This window comes from Clupea harengus, chromosome 15 (genome assembly GCF_900700415.2).
Source record: "Clupea harengus chromosome 15, Ch_v2.0.2, whole genome shotgun sequence".
NCBI lineage: Eukaryota > Metazoa > Chordata > Actinopteri > Clupeiformes > Clupeidae > Clupea > Clupea harengus.
The window spans coordinates 26452435-26468222 of NC_045166.1; the positions used below are offsets into that span (position 1 = coordinate 26452435).

General features: G+C 42.7%; 2 protein-coding genes across 2 annotated transcripts; one reads left to right on the forward strand and one right to left on the reverse strand.

The window, feature by feature from the left end:
• The first annotated feature begins 7223 nt into the window (after positions 1 to 7223).
• fkbp3 (FKBP prolyl isomerase 3) lies at positions 7224 to 10212 on the forward strand. Its single transcript, XM_042709872.1, has 7 exons — positions 7224 to 7379; positions 7772 to 7873; positions 7976 to 8077; positions 8620 to 8755; positions 9106 to 9173; positions 9553 to 9650; positions 9913 to 10212. The coding sequence occupies exons 1-7, from the start codon at positions 7275 to 7277 to the stop codon at positions 9965 to 9967; spliced, it is 666 nt and encodes a 221-aa protein (XP_042565806.1). The 5' UTR covers positions 7224 to 7274; the 3' UTR covers positions 9968 to 10212.
• A 2318-nt stretch (positions 10213 to 12530) lies between these two features.
• Positions 12531 to 14850, reverse strand: faua (FAU ubiquitin like and ribosomal protein S30 fusion a). Its single transcript, XM_042709873.1, has 5 exons — positions 14782 to 14850; positions 13948 to 14030; positions 13543 to 13687; positions 13174 to 13229; positions 12531 to 12726 (listed from the first exon to the last, which is right to left on the reverse strand). The coding sequence occupies exons 2-5, from the start codon at positions 14020 to 14022 to the stop codon at positions 12601 to 12603; spliced, it is 402 nt and encodes a 133-aa protein (XP_042565807.1). The 5' UTR covers positions 14023 to 14030; positions 14782 to 14850; the 3' UTR covers positions 12531 to 12600.
• Positions 14851 to 15788: the final 938 nt, after the last annotated feature.

Genomic DNA, 15788 nt, shown 5'->3' on the forward strand with positions numbered 1-15788 from the left:
TTGTGCTTGTGTGTGTGTGTGTGTTTGGAAAGTGCAAAGAGCAAAGTGATAGTGCAGAATATGTAAGTGGTAAAGTCTGTGCATGGCACACTGAGGTAGACTCATGCAGAGAAGTCCATCTCCCTCCCCCTCCCCTTCTGCGTGGCGTTAAAAAGCTGAATGGCCCTGGGGACAAAGGACTCCCTCAGCCTGTCCGATGAGCATGACAGTGACAGGAGTCTGCCACTGAATATGCTCTTCTGTCTGTTGACAGTACTGTGTAGTGGGTGGTGGAGATTGTCCAAGATAGTCAGCAACCTACTCAGGGTCCTTCTCTCCGCCACCGTTGTGAGGCAGTCCAGTTCGGTGCCCACAACAGCTCCCGCCTTCCTCACCAGCCTGTCCAGTCGCCCCGCATCCCTCTTCTTAATGCTGCCTCCCCAGCACACCACAGCATAAAAGAGGACGCTGGCAACCACAGACTGGTAAAACATGCGCAGGAGTTTGTTGCAGACATTGAAGGACCTCAACCTCCTCAGGAAGTAGAGCCGGCTCTGACCCTTCTTGTAGATTGCATCAATGTTGGCTGACCAGTCCAGTTTATTGTCCAGATGCACTCCTAGGTATTTGTAAGTGTTGACCACCTCCACACTGACCCCCTCGATGGAGACTGGTAGCAGAGGAGGCTGAGACCTCCTAAAGGTCTTAGAGGTGTTCAGCTGCAGGTGGTTGTGTCTGCACCACTGCACAAAGTTGTGCACCAGGCTCCTGTACTCACCCTCCTGTCCATCCCTGATACATCCCACAACAGCAGAGTCATCAGAGAACTTCTGGATGTGGCATGACTCCGTGTTGTAGGTGAAGTCCGATGTGTAATCATTATGCTTGTGTGTGTGTGTGTCTGGCCAAGGTAGGGGAAGTGTGTGTGTGTGTGTGTGTGTGTGTGTGTGTGTGTGTGTGTGTGTGTGTGTGTGTGTGTGTGTGTGTGTGTGTCTGGCCAAGGTAGGGGAAGTGTGTGTGTGTGTGTGTGTGTGTCTGGCCAAGGTAGGGGAAGTGTGTGTGTATGTGTGTGTGTGTGTCTGGCCAAGGTAGGGGAAGCTGGAGGCTACATGTAGCATGAAAACATTTATATGTTTGAAAGATACGTAAGGTAGTGTCTCCTTAAACATCAATTGATATGTTATGTTACATTAACTTCGAGGCAAACTGTAGATCCTGTATGTTCTTAAAGCACTAACGCTTTTGAGCTAGCTGGTTGCCAGTAATGTTAATTGATGGGCTTGCTACTGAGCTACTTGTTAATTAATGGAAAACTTCGTGATTTTTCAACCTGGGCCGTATTTTTTTGGATCTTTTTGGGTCTTTTACTACAATTAATTGACAATTCATTATTGAAATGGGTCCAGTATGAGTGAGTTTGAACGCTGCATCATGACCTTTGACCCTCAACACTAGTGCGCTACATCATGACCTTTGACCCTCAACACTGGTGCGCTACATCATGACCTCAACACTGGTGCGCTACATCATGACCTTTGACCCTCAACACTGGTGCGCTACATCATGACCCTCAACACTGGTGCGCTACATCATGACCTTTGACCCTCAACACTGGTGCGCTACATCATGACCTTTGACCCTCAACACTGGTGCGCTACATCATGACCTCTGACCTTTAACACTGGTGCGCTACATCATGACCCTCAACACTGGTGCGCTACATCATGACCTTTGACCCTCAACACTGGTGCGCTACATCATGACCTCTGACCCTCAACACTGGTGTGCCGCAAGGCTGTGTGCTATCTCCTCTTCTGTCCATCTACACGAATGACCTGAGATCTCACCCCCACTCTGTCAAGAAGTACGCAGATGACACCACCATCATCGGCCTAATCAGAGATGAGGATGAGTCTCAGTACAACAAGGAGGTGAACTGGGCTGTAGACTGGTGTAGCAAGAACAAGCTTCATCTTACAGTTTTTGTCCGTTGCTTGAACACTATAGACACATGCTTAAACCAAAGTAACATAACTTGAAGTTGTTGTTACTATACCTTAAACAAAGTGTAACAATACCTTAAACAAAAGCGCTGCTTTGCACTTTAGTTGCAATTCTGTAACACACTTGCTCCTTTCTGCAACACACTTGCTCCTAGACACTACACACTATTTCATACATAAGACACTTAGTTCAAAATGAAATCTCAGGGTACCATTGGGAAAACACATCTATTCAAAATACAACACACATTGGTTAATTGAAAAGACATAGACACACACCTGAAAACACTTACTTACAAAACTGAACACCAATCACCCAGCTACAAAAAGGCCTCAGTTAAGCCATTTTGACAACTTTGCAAGCATGGAGGCAGGCAGAGGCAGAGGCAGAGGCAGAGGCAGAGGCAGAGGCAGAGGCAGAGGCAGAGGCAGAGGCAGAGGCAGAGACAGAGACAGAGACAGAGACAGAGACAGAGACAGAGACAGAGACAGAGGCAGAGGCAGAGGCAGAGGCAGAGGCAGAGGCAGAGGCAGAGGCAGAGGCAGAGGAAGAGGAAGAGGAAGAGGAAGAGGAAGAGGAAGAGAGGAGGACAGAGAGCGAGAGAGAGGAGAACGTGGTCAAAGAGGCCACGCAAGGAGCATTATTTCGGATGACATAAGAGCAACTTTGGTGGACCATGTCATAAACCATGGCCTGACTATGAGGGAAGCTGGGCAGAGAGTCCATCCTAATCTAAGCCGCTTCACAGTTTCATCCATAATAAGGACATTCCGACTGGAAAACAGGTATGTCTTCAACTCTCTACTCTACTCAGAATGTATCTAGAGTATTTACAGTACTGTACCATATCACGTTACTGTATCACATGTATTGTATTCCAGGGTGGCTAATGCTCCTTTTTCAACAAAAGTGGTAGTTTTGTGAAACATACCGTGATAACGTGTTGAGATGTTTCAGTACTGTGTATGGTAAATACAGTGAAGTTCAGTATACACAGTACTGTAAAAAAGAAGCAAACGAGAACAATTTGTGGTTGCATTTTTCTACAGAATGGCTAGAAGACCTACTGGGGTTGGACGCCAACGCCTGTTCACCCAACAGCAGGAACTTGCCATAGTGAACTTAGTCAGAGCAAACAATGCAATCCGTCTCCTCCAGCTACAGCAACAAATACTTGCAGATGGGCAAGTATTCAACAACATAAATCGAGTAAGCATTACAACTATCAAACGGATCTTGGTAAAGCACAACATGACCATGAAGCAACTGTACAGGGTCCCATTTGAGAGGAACGGTGTCAGGGTCAAAGAACGTCGACATGAATATGTACAGGTATGTGTCAGTCCTTTACATATACAATAAAGAATGGGTGCAGTCCAGTAACAGATGAATATGTACCACTGGATTAGTACCACATAGATACATTCAGGTACCTGTGTGGTGGGGTGGGTCGGTTCTGTATATGTAGTAGTGTAAGTGTGTGCTTTGAGTAAAGCCATCCACAATATGTATTTTTTGTTACAGAGAATCTTGGATATGGATGGAGCTGCCCAGCTGCATGAATGTATTTACATTGACGAGGCTGGATTCAACCTTAGCAAAAACAGACGACGGGGACGTAATCTAATTGGCCAAAGGGCAATTTTGCACATCCCGGGGCAGCGCAGGGGAAACATCACATTGTGTGCTGCCATAAGTCTTCGAGGGCTACTGCACCATCATGCCAAACTGGGTCCCTATAATGCGCAACACATAATCACATTTCTAGATGCACTTGTACAGGATGGACCAGAGCAGCCCAGGTTTGTTGTTGTCTGGGATAATGTTAGTTTCCATCGGGCTGCTCTGGTCCAGAACTGGTTCACCAACCATGATCAATTTGAAGTTCTGTACTTGCCCCCTTACTCGCCATTTCTAAATCCTATAGAGGAATTCTTTTCCGCTTGGAGATGGCGCGTATATGACCACCAACCACATGCCCGTATGCCTCTTCTGCAGGCAATGGAACAGGCCTGCGGAGACATCGAGGTGAGGTCAATCCAGGGATGGATTCGCCACACAAGGGGATATTTTCCCCGATGCTTAGCGAGAGAAGACATTGCTTGTGATGTTGATGAGATCCTGTGGCCAGACCCCAACAGACGGCAGGATCCATAAGCCCACTTGCGCACAATTGTGTTTTTCTGTGTTTACAGTAGTGTATTGTTTGTTTTATTTTTGATTTAACTGAATTTACTGTACTGTAAAATATACTAATGTAATGATTTTGAATTCAGTATTTCATTTTTTTGGTTGTTGTGAAAACATGCCCTCTATGGAACTGAATAAAAACATTGAAAACAAAAGACTGCAGTTTTTTATATAAAGTAGACTAGTGTGTTGCTGCTGATCTGAAAGTGTATTCATATGATGCAAGTGGGTATCATTTTGTCATCAGAGTGACATTTTGACAAAGTATTGTTAGGTTTTGATAGCAGAGTTTCAATTTGACATAGATGCGAATGGTTTATTTCCCAGTGTTTTGTCTTATTTGCTTGTGTGTAGAGTTTTGACACAATGAGCCAAATTTAGCAAAACGTGTGTAAGCAATAGGCAAAAACTGTAATGCCTCAAAAACGAAGGAAATAGTTGTGGACTTGAGAAGGAGGCCTAACACCAAAGCCTTAGTTAATATATTTGACCAGCCCGTAACCCTTACAGACTTCTTTGCATTTCTGGGCTCTTACATCAGCTAAAATATGAAATGGGATATTAACACCACCCATCTTATCAAAAAAGCCCAACAAAGACTATTTCCTTAAACAACTGGAAAAGTTTCGTGTGAAAAAACACCTTTTGGTGCTCTTCTAGAAAGCCACATCACCGCATCAATCACTGTCTGGTATGGAAGTTCTGACACTCTAGAGAGAGTGGTCACCAAAGCCTCCAACATTATTGGTTGTGACCTTCCATCAGTCCTCTCCTTGTATGCTGAGAGCAGCAACGTGCAAAGAAAATAATCAGAGACTGAAGCCCATCAAAGCCATGACTTTTTTGAACTGCTGCCTTCTGGAAGACGCTACAGATCCATGCGAGCTGGAACGACGCGCCTCAATAACAGCTTCTTCCCCTCTGCTATCAGACTCCTGGGGGGTATTCCACGGGCGTGGTTTAGTGTCAAACCTTGAGTGTCAAAACCCGTTGTTTTGCTAGGAGAATGAACCAATGGGGGTTCTTTTATTAGGAGGTTTACCACTTACTCTGAGTTAACTTATCCAGGTTTGTCACTAAACCACGTACGTGGAATACCCCCCTGAACTCCCAAAGCTGACTCTTTCTGACTTTTTCTACCCCCATCTCCACCCACCTTATTGGACTGAGCTACCTATGACAAAAATAATACCACCAACATTGTTGTGTGGTAATTGTTGTGTGGCAATAAAGTTTTATCTATCTATCTATCTATCTATATAATGACTGTAAAGAAACTAGAACATGACCTGGTGCGTGTTCAATCTGAAAACTGTGCAACTGTGTTTAGCTCCGGGGTTGAACAACATGTTTCCTCCAAACGGTGTTTTGAGGTGTTTTCTCTTGTTTGGAGGGTGTGTCAGAGGTGTAACCCAATCAAACGGTGTTTTGAGGTGTTTTCTCTTGTTTGGAAGGTGTGTGTGTGTGTGCGTGTGTCAGAGGTGTAACCCAACTAGCAGTGACATGTAAATGAACCCCGCCAAAAGAGAACGGAAAGATTGGCCTTCTCAGCTGCCGTAGTTGGAACGCTTGCATAACTCAACACGGTGTTCAACGCACCATCATTTTGCACCATCAATAAACATGTAGCTACTTTTTGTGAGGGTTGAATGTGCTTCTGATCCTTGGGGCAGCACGGTGGCTCACAGCAAGAAGGCCCTGGGTTCGCATCCCGGTCCTTCCAGGTCGTTCCAGGTCCTTTCTGTGTGGAGTTTGCATGTTCTCCCCGTGCCTGCGTGGGTTTACTCCGGGTACTCCGGTTTCCCCCACCATCATAAAGACATGCATTGCATTGTATGAATATGAATGAATGTTGGTGGTGGTCGGAGGGGCCGTTGGCGCTGATTGGCAGCCACGCTTCTGTCAGTCTGCCCCAGGGCAGCTGTGGCTACTGAGGTAGCTTACCACCACCGGTATGACTGTGTGTGTATGGCTACTGGACTCTGGACTCTGTAAAGCGACTTCGGGTATATAGAGAAGCGCTATATAAAATTGAATTGATTGATTGATTGATTGAACAACAACAATCAACACAGTGCTGAACCTTAAACAGTCAACAACAACAATCAACACAGTGCTGAACCTTAAACAGTCAACAACAACAATCAACACAGTGCTTTATGAGAAGGAGGAGTAATCAACACAGTGCATTATGGGAAGGAGAAGGAGGAGTAATCAACACAGTGCATTATGGGAAGGAGAAGTAATCAACACAGTGCATTATGGGAAGGAGGAGTAATCATCACAGTGCATTATGGGAAGGAGGAGTAATCAACACAGTGCATTATGGGAAGGAGGAGTAATCAACACAGTGCATTATGGGAAGGAGGAGGAGGAGTAATCAACACAGTGCATTATGGGTACGGGAAGGAGGTGTGTGATTTATCGGCTTTAAGATGCCGCATTTGCCCTACTCACTTTTGATCTCATTTTGATGTGTGGAATAGTGTGTGCGTCATCAGAAGTGTTATTGAAATCATATATGTTATAGGCAAAACTGCCTCTTTAACTTCTGTTTAACTGGGATTTTGCAATGCAAAGAATGCTTGATAATATTTTATGCAATGCATTTCATAGATTTTGGTTTTCAACTACCCAACCTCTCCAAATTCACACAATTCTTTTGCTTGTTATTTTGATATAATACACTCCTTTCCAGTTAGTTTGGTTATAATAACTACCAATTACAGATGGTTTTACAAAATAACAAATACAAATGATTTATTCTTGTGATTTATTTTATATAATATTGTATATATTATGTAATGGCATGTAAAAGGCTAAACATGACATACTAGGTTTTTGCAACGACATTATGCTTTTATTCTGAAATAAATGGTATGTACTTTTATTTCTTCATTCCAGTGACTTAACATTAAATAAACGCTCTTGTGGTGATCCTCTACTGATCAAGATATTGAAAAAAATGTCAACAAAATATGAATTGATCGTATGATTCAAATCGAGGGCAAAGATTGTAACACAGTCATTCATTATTTAGATGTGTAATTTCGAGTCAGTTCTCTTGCGCAGGGTCAAAGTTCATAGAGTAAACTTGTAAGATGGCTGCTGAACCGACGAGGGAATGGAGCGATGAGCAGCTCAATAATGATGATCTCGCCAAGAAAGACATTATAACGTTTATACAGGATAACGCTGCACACTCGGTATGGTTCACACATGGTTACCGCAAAACGGTGTCCAAACAATGCACGGTAGACTTTTAAACCGTATGTAGCTTTTCGCTACCTACCCGGCTACACATGCTAGCTCGGTATCTAGCTGCGTTGTGTCCGCATGGGGGTTAGGTTTCGAGTTTGCTGCATGCAGGAATTAGTGTTAGGAAATCTGACTAGCTTTGCAAACGCTTCCTATAAATAATGCTGTGTGATTTTACACTTTATTACGGGTATGGGAAGTGTATCTCTAGCCGGTGTATGCTCTCTGTAGCTGGTGTATGTGTTTCAGCTTTGTGTTCCTTGACACTTAAACCAAATCTTGCCTTAATTAAGTTCACGTTATTCTGACTGTAGAAAATGTGTTTTTTTTCCCCCTCCAGTTTCTATCTGAACACAAGCTACTGGGAAACCTAAAGAATGTTGCAAAAACCGCGAAAAAAGAACAGCTAATCGTAGCCTACAACCAGCTTTTTGAGACCAAGGTAGGTGTTCTAAAGACGCACGTTGTCTGAGTCACCCACACTGCATTCCATTTCATGGTGGTCCTTGTCCGCCTGAAGTAACCCTTGCATTTGTTTGAGAAGAGATTTAAAGGCGATGAATCGGTTGAGGAGGTGACCCAAAACGTGAAAGATGTGAAGATCGACGACAAGCCCAAAGAGGAGAAAGTGGAGGCCGTTTATGAGGTATTATCTCTATTCTAGTTTGCTCATATCCTTTGATTATATGCAAATACTGTTATTTCAATTCAGGGAATATATAAGCCTAATTGAGACTGACACTTGATGGAGATACACAAGAATACAATATGTACTTTTTTAAATTTGAAATCTGTTCATCAGCAGACTAATATGAAATATGCTCATCAGTATACCATAACCTGGACACATGGCCACAAAGGCTTTCTGTAAGCCAGTCTTGGGGAACAACCTGGGCAGTTTCACAAGAGACTTCTGAGCTTTCTCGGTGAGCACCTCCCCGTAACTAATCAGACAGAAAAAGATGTTGAAGAGCGTTGATTTGGACCGCCATGATGTCCATGAAAAAGTAGTGCTTCGGAATGTGCCGCGGTAAAACGGGAAGGAACAACCGCAAGAGGCTAACATTTCAGCCACACATTTCTCTTAACACCCACTAGCAAGTCTTGCACATTGTGGCTTCAAGCGTCTAATGTCCGTCCTTGTGGCTTCAAATGTCTAATGTCTGTCCTCCGTCCTTGTTTTGACAGGGTCCCCCAAAGTACACCAAGTCTGTCCTGAAGAAGGGAGACAAGGTCCACTTCCCCAAGAAAGGCGACACCATAGGCTGCTGGTACACGGGGACTCTAGAGGACGGGACCGTGTTTGACACCAACATCCCCGCAGGTATGACTCAAATATGAGCTACCTACGCTGCTCTGTAGATGTGCTACCTACGCTGCTCTGTAGATGGCAGGTTGGCCTGTAGATGCGCCAAGGGCAGCTGCTAGTGGAGAAATGTTTCATGTGTTTTATTTTGGTCTTCCATGCTCATAAAGAAACTAACCCACCATGTGACTTAAAAATGGAAGTAGACTTACTGATACAACCAGACTTACTGATACAACCAGACTTACCTGTTACTTGCCTGTTGCAATAGGCCAATACATAATGGTGAAGATATCCGAGTATGTGTAGGAAATGATGGACGCCAGTAATGGAGTACGTTTTAACTGAAATGTTTGACACCCCTGTAGTTGCCAGAAAGAAGAGGCAGACAAAGCCACTGCTCTTTAAAGTGGGACTGGGCAGAGTCATCCGAGGGGTAAGATCTTTGATTCTCCCCCAGCACAACTCTCCCACTCTCACCAACTCTCTCAGTTTGCCAGTAAATGTAAATCAGTAAATAATCAGTAGATTATCTGTTTACTTTAAAATTATACTGGCCATGTTTGATGTTTGATGTAAGATGTCAGAATTGTATAGTATTCAAGCATAGTGGAGTTTACTACTACACACACACACACACTCACACACACACACACCCATGCTCCTCCAGCTGTCTGAGTTACTGAGAATAACAGTAATCGACCTGTGATTGGTTCAGAAACTAAGGGTCCCCTAAGCCATTCATAACTCATGTGTGTTGTTGAGAAGCATCCTTCATGGAGAGAACACCTCTGATTCTGTCTTCACTCACACAGTGGGATGAAGCCCTGCTGACGATGAGCAAAGGCGAGACGGCCCAGGTGGAGATCGAGTCCGAGTGGGCGTACGGGAGGAAGGGCTTGCCAGACAATAAGTATCCTTTACTGTTAGGGTGGAACGGGAAGTACAACACCGCACGCACACACACGCGCACAAACACGCACGCACACACTCACACGCACTCACACGCACTCACACACACCAGTCCCATGATTCCTAGTTCTCTTCCAGGTGGTAAACTGCCCTTCTTGTGTTTCAGTCCTTTCTCTTGATGTTTTGTTTTGTCTTCACTTATAGACCCTCAGTGGTCAGCCAGTCAGATATATATGTATATACCTTAACCCACATGAACCCAGAATTCCACCACATGCCAAACTCAATTTTGAAATTGAGTTGGTGTCCATCGATTAACCATGGAAACTATGAATTCTCCCAGCATGCACTATTCTGACTGACGAAACAAAGGATTGATGTCCATTCCAGATGATCACCAGTGAGTCGCTGAGCATACGCCTGCTTTCAGTGTGTTATATAACTGAGTATTGTTGCTTTTTGGGAACTGAAGTTATCTCCAGCTATCAGTCCGTGGTTACATGTCAAATGTGTTGCATGTCTACCACATTGTACAGCTGAATAAAAAAAAAAAAGTTTGCTTATTTTGTGGTGTTGTCATTTTAAGTGCTTGATGCTCAAATATTCAGGGTTTTATAAGACGATATATGCAGAAGTCAGCTACCTGGGCATTGACATTTCTATATCATATTAAACATAGTCTATGTAAAATTGAACACATGGGCTGTTCAGTTTATATTACATTAGTGTTCTATTTAAATCAAAATATACATATGACGTTTCTGGGGTTTCGTCATAGATTCTAGCAAGGAAGTGACTAGTGGTATCAGAACTAGAATGAATATGATAGAAATGATCTATGTCCCAAATATTGGAGACTCATTCAGAGTGATGAATAACCAAGGTCCAGGTTTTATTCTTTCAATGATGTGCACCAGAGGAGGAGAGAGAGTTCGATTTCACTGAGTGTAGTTCCACCTAATCTCTTTCACTGACTCTCTGGAAAGCCACAGGCGTTTAACTCTTGGCAAGCAAGGTGGGGGTGTATCCCTAAAATGCTAACTATTATCTGGGAGTCACCAGGTCTGAGACCCCATCTGTTCACAGGGAACACAGAGGTGTCAGGGCTCCAGCAACGATCAAAGGCTCAAGATATCTGCATGAGCTTGAGGAAAGACGTGGTCAGATTCAGAACACACATGATAATCTTTCCACTTCTCACGTTCTCCAAGTACCACCCAAATTACCACTAGGAATAAGATGCATTGAATTATTGACTATGGAATATATTTAATAAACTAACGCTTAATTTCTACTCCCTTCAATGACTTGTATCTGTAACCAGTATCATCACAAATTATACAAATGGCCCGAGCCCCATGTCCTGGCCCATCCACTGGCAAGTGGAACGGATGCAACTGGTCATTAAATGCAAACACACTACAGCCTTCCATCATTATATATTCCGTGACTAGATTTCCACACAACCACACATTTCATTTTTAAAACGGTCATCCCTAGCATTCTAACCCTAAATTACACGTATGTGATGTTTGCAGGTTTCATGTAAACATTAACAATTACAAATCCAGTTAGCTCATATGTTGAGCACTAACACTGTAGTGCTTAGGAAACTGTACTGGTGTGAAGCTGTAGTAGAATTATCACAAAAAAATATCACTAATCGGCTTTGACCATATGAGCCTACGGTGGTTTAACAGTTATCTCACTGGTCGCTCCCAATGTGGAAAGGTGGGCAATATATTCTTTTATAGACATTGACAAGGGGGTACCCCAAGGCTCTGTCCTTCGGCCCTTACTTTTCAGAATATATATTAATAAAATGGCCTCCACACTCACTCAGGTTCATGTTTATGCGGATGACAGAGTTCTGTTCTGTAGTGCTGACACCATAGACTCTGCTATAAATAGACTGCAGCTCTCCTTCCACATGCTAGAGAAGCAGTTAGGCAACCTGAAGCTAATTCTGAATTGTGCTAAAACAAAATGGATTATTTTTACTAAAGCTAGAAATGCTGATTTTAACAGTTTAAAACTCTGCTCTAGAAATGGTACCGCTCTGGAAAGGGTCACCAGCTATAAATACCTAGGCATTTGGAGCGATGAGAAGCTTGATTTTAAACCACGTGAATCATCTAAAAGCTTAGAACAAAATTGGGATTTTTCTATAGAAATAAGTGCTGCTTCACTTTCTAGGCAGAAAACGCATTATTGAGTCTGTTTTTGTATCAGTTTTAGACTATAGTGATGTTATATATGGGAATGCATCACAAAGCACACTGAAATTCCTGGATGTTGTATACCATTCTGCCCTGTTTCATCACTGGAGACCACTATGGCACACACACCCCACTGGAGACCGCTATGGCACACACCACTGTACTCTGTGCTCCCAGAGCTGGCTTTCCTTATATTTACCTCGTTACCCTCCATACCCGCTCCCAGAGCTGGCTTTCCTTATATTTACCTCATGTTGCCTCTAAATTGGGGAAGAGCTTTCTGTCATAAGGCACCCTACATTTGGAATGAGCTCCAAAAATTCCTTGAGGTTGTGCATTTAAATTATTAGGGAAATTCTCCAACCATATCTCCTTTACAACTGACTTCTCCTGCAGTGATTGTAACTGTTAGTTGCTATTATATATATATATATATATATATATATATATATATATATATATGCATATTTATTTCCACTTCAATGTATTCAATGTACCCTCGGCACCATTGTAAATGAGGGACTTTTTCCTCAATGTGTTTTCTGAGGGTTAAATAAATAAAAAGAATGCATTAGGCCAACAACTCTTTATCTTGTGTTAATGGTCCCATTCTCAAACTTTATTACTAACAGCTGTAAAATGAAGAAGCATGTTACCCGTACTTCCAAATTATACTTTTATTGTGAACAGGAGTTTGGTCATGTTCTCCTTCGCTACCGGGCAGCAGAGCTCTTAGGAGTTGGCGTTGGGCCCCTTCTTCTTTCCGAAGGTGGGCACCACGTTGACGAAGCGACGGTTGTACTGGATACGACGCTTGGCACGGCCGGTCTTCTTCTTCTTCTTCTCTTGCTTGTCCACCTAAAGCAAAACAGACACAACGCCATTACACACACCATCAGGGGGACAATTAAAGAGGACGGCTTAAGTATTACTGTACATATCTTTATTCACTTATTCCACTTTACATATGCACATACTCTGCACTTTTATTGCTATTTTGCACTTTTGGTTGGATGCTAAACTGCATTTCGTTGTCTCAGTACTTGTACTCTGTGCAATGACAATAAAGTCGAATCTAATCTAATGGGCTGTAAAAACATGTTTTGCCTCGAGAGACCTGAGGGACCAAATAATGGGTTTGGAGACAGAAACTAAAATCCTATTGTGATGCTCAGAATGTATACATCTAACTGAAATGATAAAATGATTGAAGACACAATGACATTCCTGTACATGACAGCCATGTGACCTGTACACTCTTTAGCCAAATTGGTTGGTAGAGAAAATAATGTTTTCAATACCCACCTTTGGTGTCTGTCCTCGTACTTTTCCGGCACGAGCCAAAGAACCATGGACTTTACCTGTGAGGCACACACACATACACACACACACACACACAAACAAACAAACAAACAAACAAACAGTTAGTGACAGTAGAAAATAGTTGCCATTTACCCCGTTATGCACATTGGATAATCCGATTATTAGGTTTAAACACGCCTGAGCCTTTTATATTTGCACGGACACAAATAAAACCCATTAAAAGATAGAGAATATTCTGATGCGTGTCTGAACTGTCCCGTGTGATGCTCATTGCAATGTCATAGCGACCCCCTAGTGTCTGATGTAGATATTGCCTTGGCTGCATATGACTGATGGACATTACAAACTGACCTCCCAGAAGCCTGGCAACAACATCCAGGGTGCTGTGTTCAGTTACACCACACTCCAGCAGGGCGGTGCTGTCCTCCAGAGGGGTACCAGCCAGCAGCAGCACCTGATCCTCGACAGAGATGCCCTCCAAAGTCTGGACATGAGCCTGCAAACATCCCAAAGAGGTTAGTCAGTGGGGTCTCTGACATACTTAAGACATGCAAGATCAGGTCTTGGAAGTGCACACCATCCACTAAGGTTTGTTAGCTTAAAACTAGACTTACAACCACAACTTGACGTGTTAATGAGCCACTAGCTTTAGACACTATTGAGTTGTGCGAGTACACCTAATGAATTTGCTCTATAATAAGTGGTTTCGTGGACAGATTTAAAACAGCAGTAATAAGTAAGAGTACACCTTCTTACCTTGAGGTCCTGGACAGTCTCCTGTCCGGTCACCTCGAGGGTGTGTGTGTTCTGTGCGCGCAGGAAGAGCTGCATTGTGTTTGCTGAAAACAAGACATGCCGATGGTTAAACCACTGTTCATTGCCCTGTTATGGCCTACACCAACATTAAAAGGTTGTCACTGCAGTCAAATTAAATTTGGTCGATTACCGCTGATGAGAACTTCCCCTGTAACTTCACTAGTTGCCGCAATCCAGTCGCTGACTTTTAGACCGGCATACTTGTTAACGTTACGTAACTACTTAAGTGTTTGTGCACGAATTGAGGCAACTACAGTCCAGTGCAAAGATCATTTAGCGGGCCAGAACAAGAACATATGGGATGGCTGAAACTATTTCAAGCTACCAACTGGGCTTACGTCACCACCATGGCTGGGCAATTAGCTTAGCTGACAACTCAACTATTAGCTACTTCGTCAGGAGTGATGCATAGTCATAACATTTGAGTTCAACACACCAGATTGTGGGATGCAAGTTTGGCAACTGAAACTGGATGAATTTTAGTTTATTTTCATTATCAATAAAAGCGACTGGACTTCCCTGGTTAGCGTTCAAAGTGCGACATTAGCCATACAACTATGGTCTGTACTAACTCGCTGCTAACATGGCTAACGACGGATATCATGTGGTACACGCGGTACCAACAAATCAAATAAAATGGCGGAAAATAGGCATTTGTGACATTATTTACCCCCAGGAATGTTTCCTAAGCACACATACAACACATTATTGAATAATATGTGTATATTATATCCAAAATAAGACCTCTAAATAGACAAATCCAACAGGCCTCACCTCGTTTGGTGCTAGTCGCTCCACACTTGACGAGAAAAGGACCTTAGAAATTTGGTTCGGCGCATGTGCAAACTAAAGAATCATGGGAATCTTTCTACGCAAAACCAAAGTCACGCCCAGTTCAGGCTGGACGTTGCCACAGCATCTGATGCCGCCTTCATTGATAATTGAGCATTAATAATATCCAGTAGTCTATGTGGTAATATGAGGAGAATGACCTACCTACTGCTGTCCGTTACAATAACAGCCATGGTACATCAAAAAAGTGCTTAAAGACTCTTTTTAGCTATCATCTGTCTAATTAGTTCACTTGCTTGAGGCCATACAGTCATAGTATTTGGCATTGTTATTGCCGTTGTTAATAGGTGCCTAATATTATTCCTTGAATTATTTTTCACTAGGCTTATTTCTATCATTTTTGTGTTTTTATTTAGTTTTCTAAGATCTTTTTTTATGTTTTGTTAGACGCTTTGGAAAGCAGCGTCTGCTAAATACTATAACCATAATATTATTCAGCATTACAGGATATTGGTTGTCTTCTTGGTCCTTTCCAATACTATAACCATAATATTATTCAGCATTACAGGATATTGGTTGTCTTGGTCGTTTCCAATACTATAACCATAATATTATTCAGCATTACAGGATATTGGTTGTCTTGGTCGTTTCCAATACTATAACCATATTATTCAGCATTACAGGATATTGGTTGTCTTCTTGGTCGTTTCCGATACTATAACCATAATATTATTCAGAATTACCGGATATTGGTTGTCTTCTGTCGTTTCCATGTATTAGTGTATATGTAATTCACCAAGTGCAGTCAATGGTTAATAAATTCAGGAAACGATTCCTTCATTCAGCACTCCAGGTATAAATGCCATGGTCATTAAATGCCATTGTCAATGTCATTATCAGATTACATAGGCTCAACAAACTATATAATTCCAGGCATTTCCTGAACGATTCAACAACAGAGTATGTAACTTGTCATGTGCGGAATCTTT

What these genes read in the sequence shown, in the direction of transcription:
- fkbp3 (XM_042709872.1), top strand. Translation starts at nt 7,275, where the DNA reads ATGGCTGCTGAACCGACGAGGGAATGGAGCGATGAGCAGCTCAATAAT. An exon ending in TGACACCAACATCCCCGCAG is followed by an intron (nt 8,756 to 9,105) that starts GTATGACTCAAA and finishes ACACCCCTGTAG; the next exon opens with TTGCCAGAAAGAAGAGGCAG. An exon ending in AAGGGCTTGCCAGACAATAA is followed by an intron (nt 9,651 to 9,912) that starts GTATCCTTTACT and finishes ACATGAACCCAG; the next exon opens with AATTCCACCACATGCCAAAC.
- faua (XM_042709873.1), bottom strand. Translation starts at nt 14,022, where the DNA reads ATGCAGCTCTTCCTGCGCGCACAGAACACACACACCCTCGAGGTGACC. An exon ending in AGACTGTCCAGGACCTCAAG is followed by an intron (nt 13,688 to 13,947) that starts GTAAGAAGGTGT and finishes GGATGTTTGCAG; the next exon opens with GCTCATGTCCAGACTTTGGA. An exon ending in TGTTGCCAGGCTTCTGGGAG is followed by an intron (nt 13,230 to 13,542) that starts GTCAGTTTGTAA and finishes TGTGCCTCACAG; the next exon opens with GTAAAGTCCATGGTTCTTTG.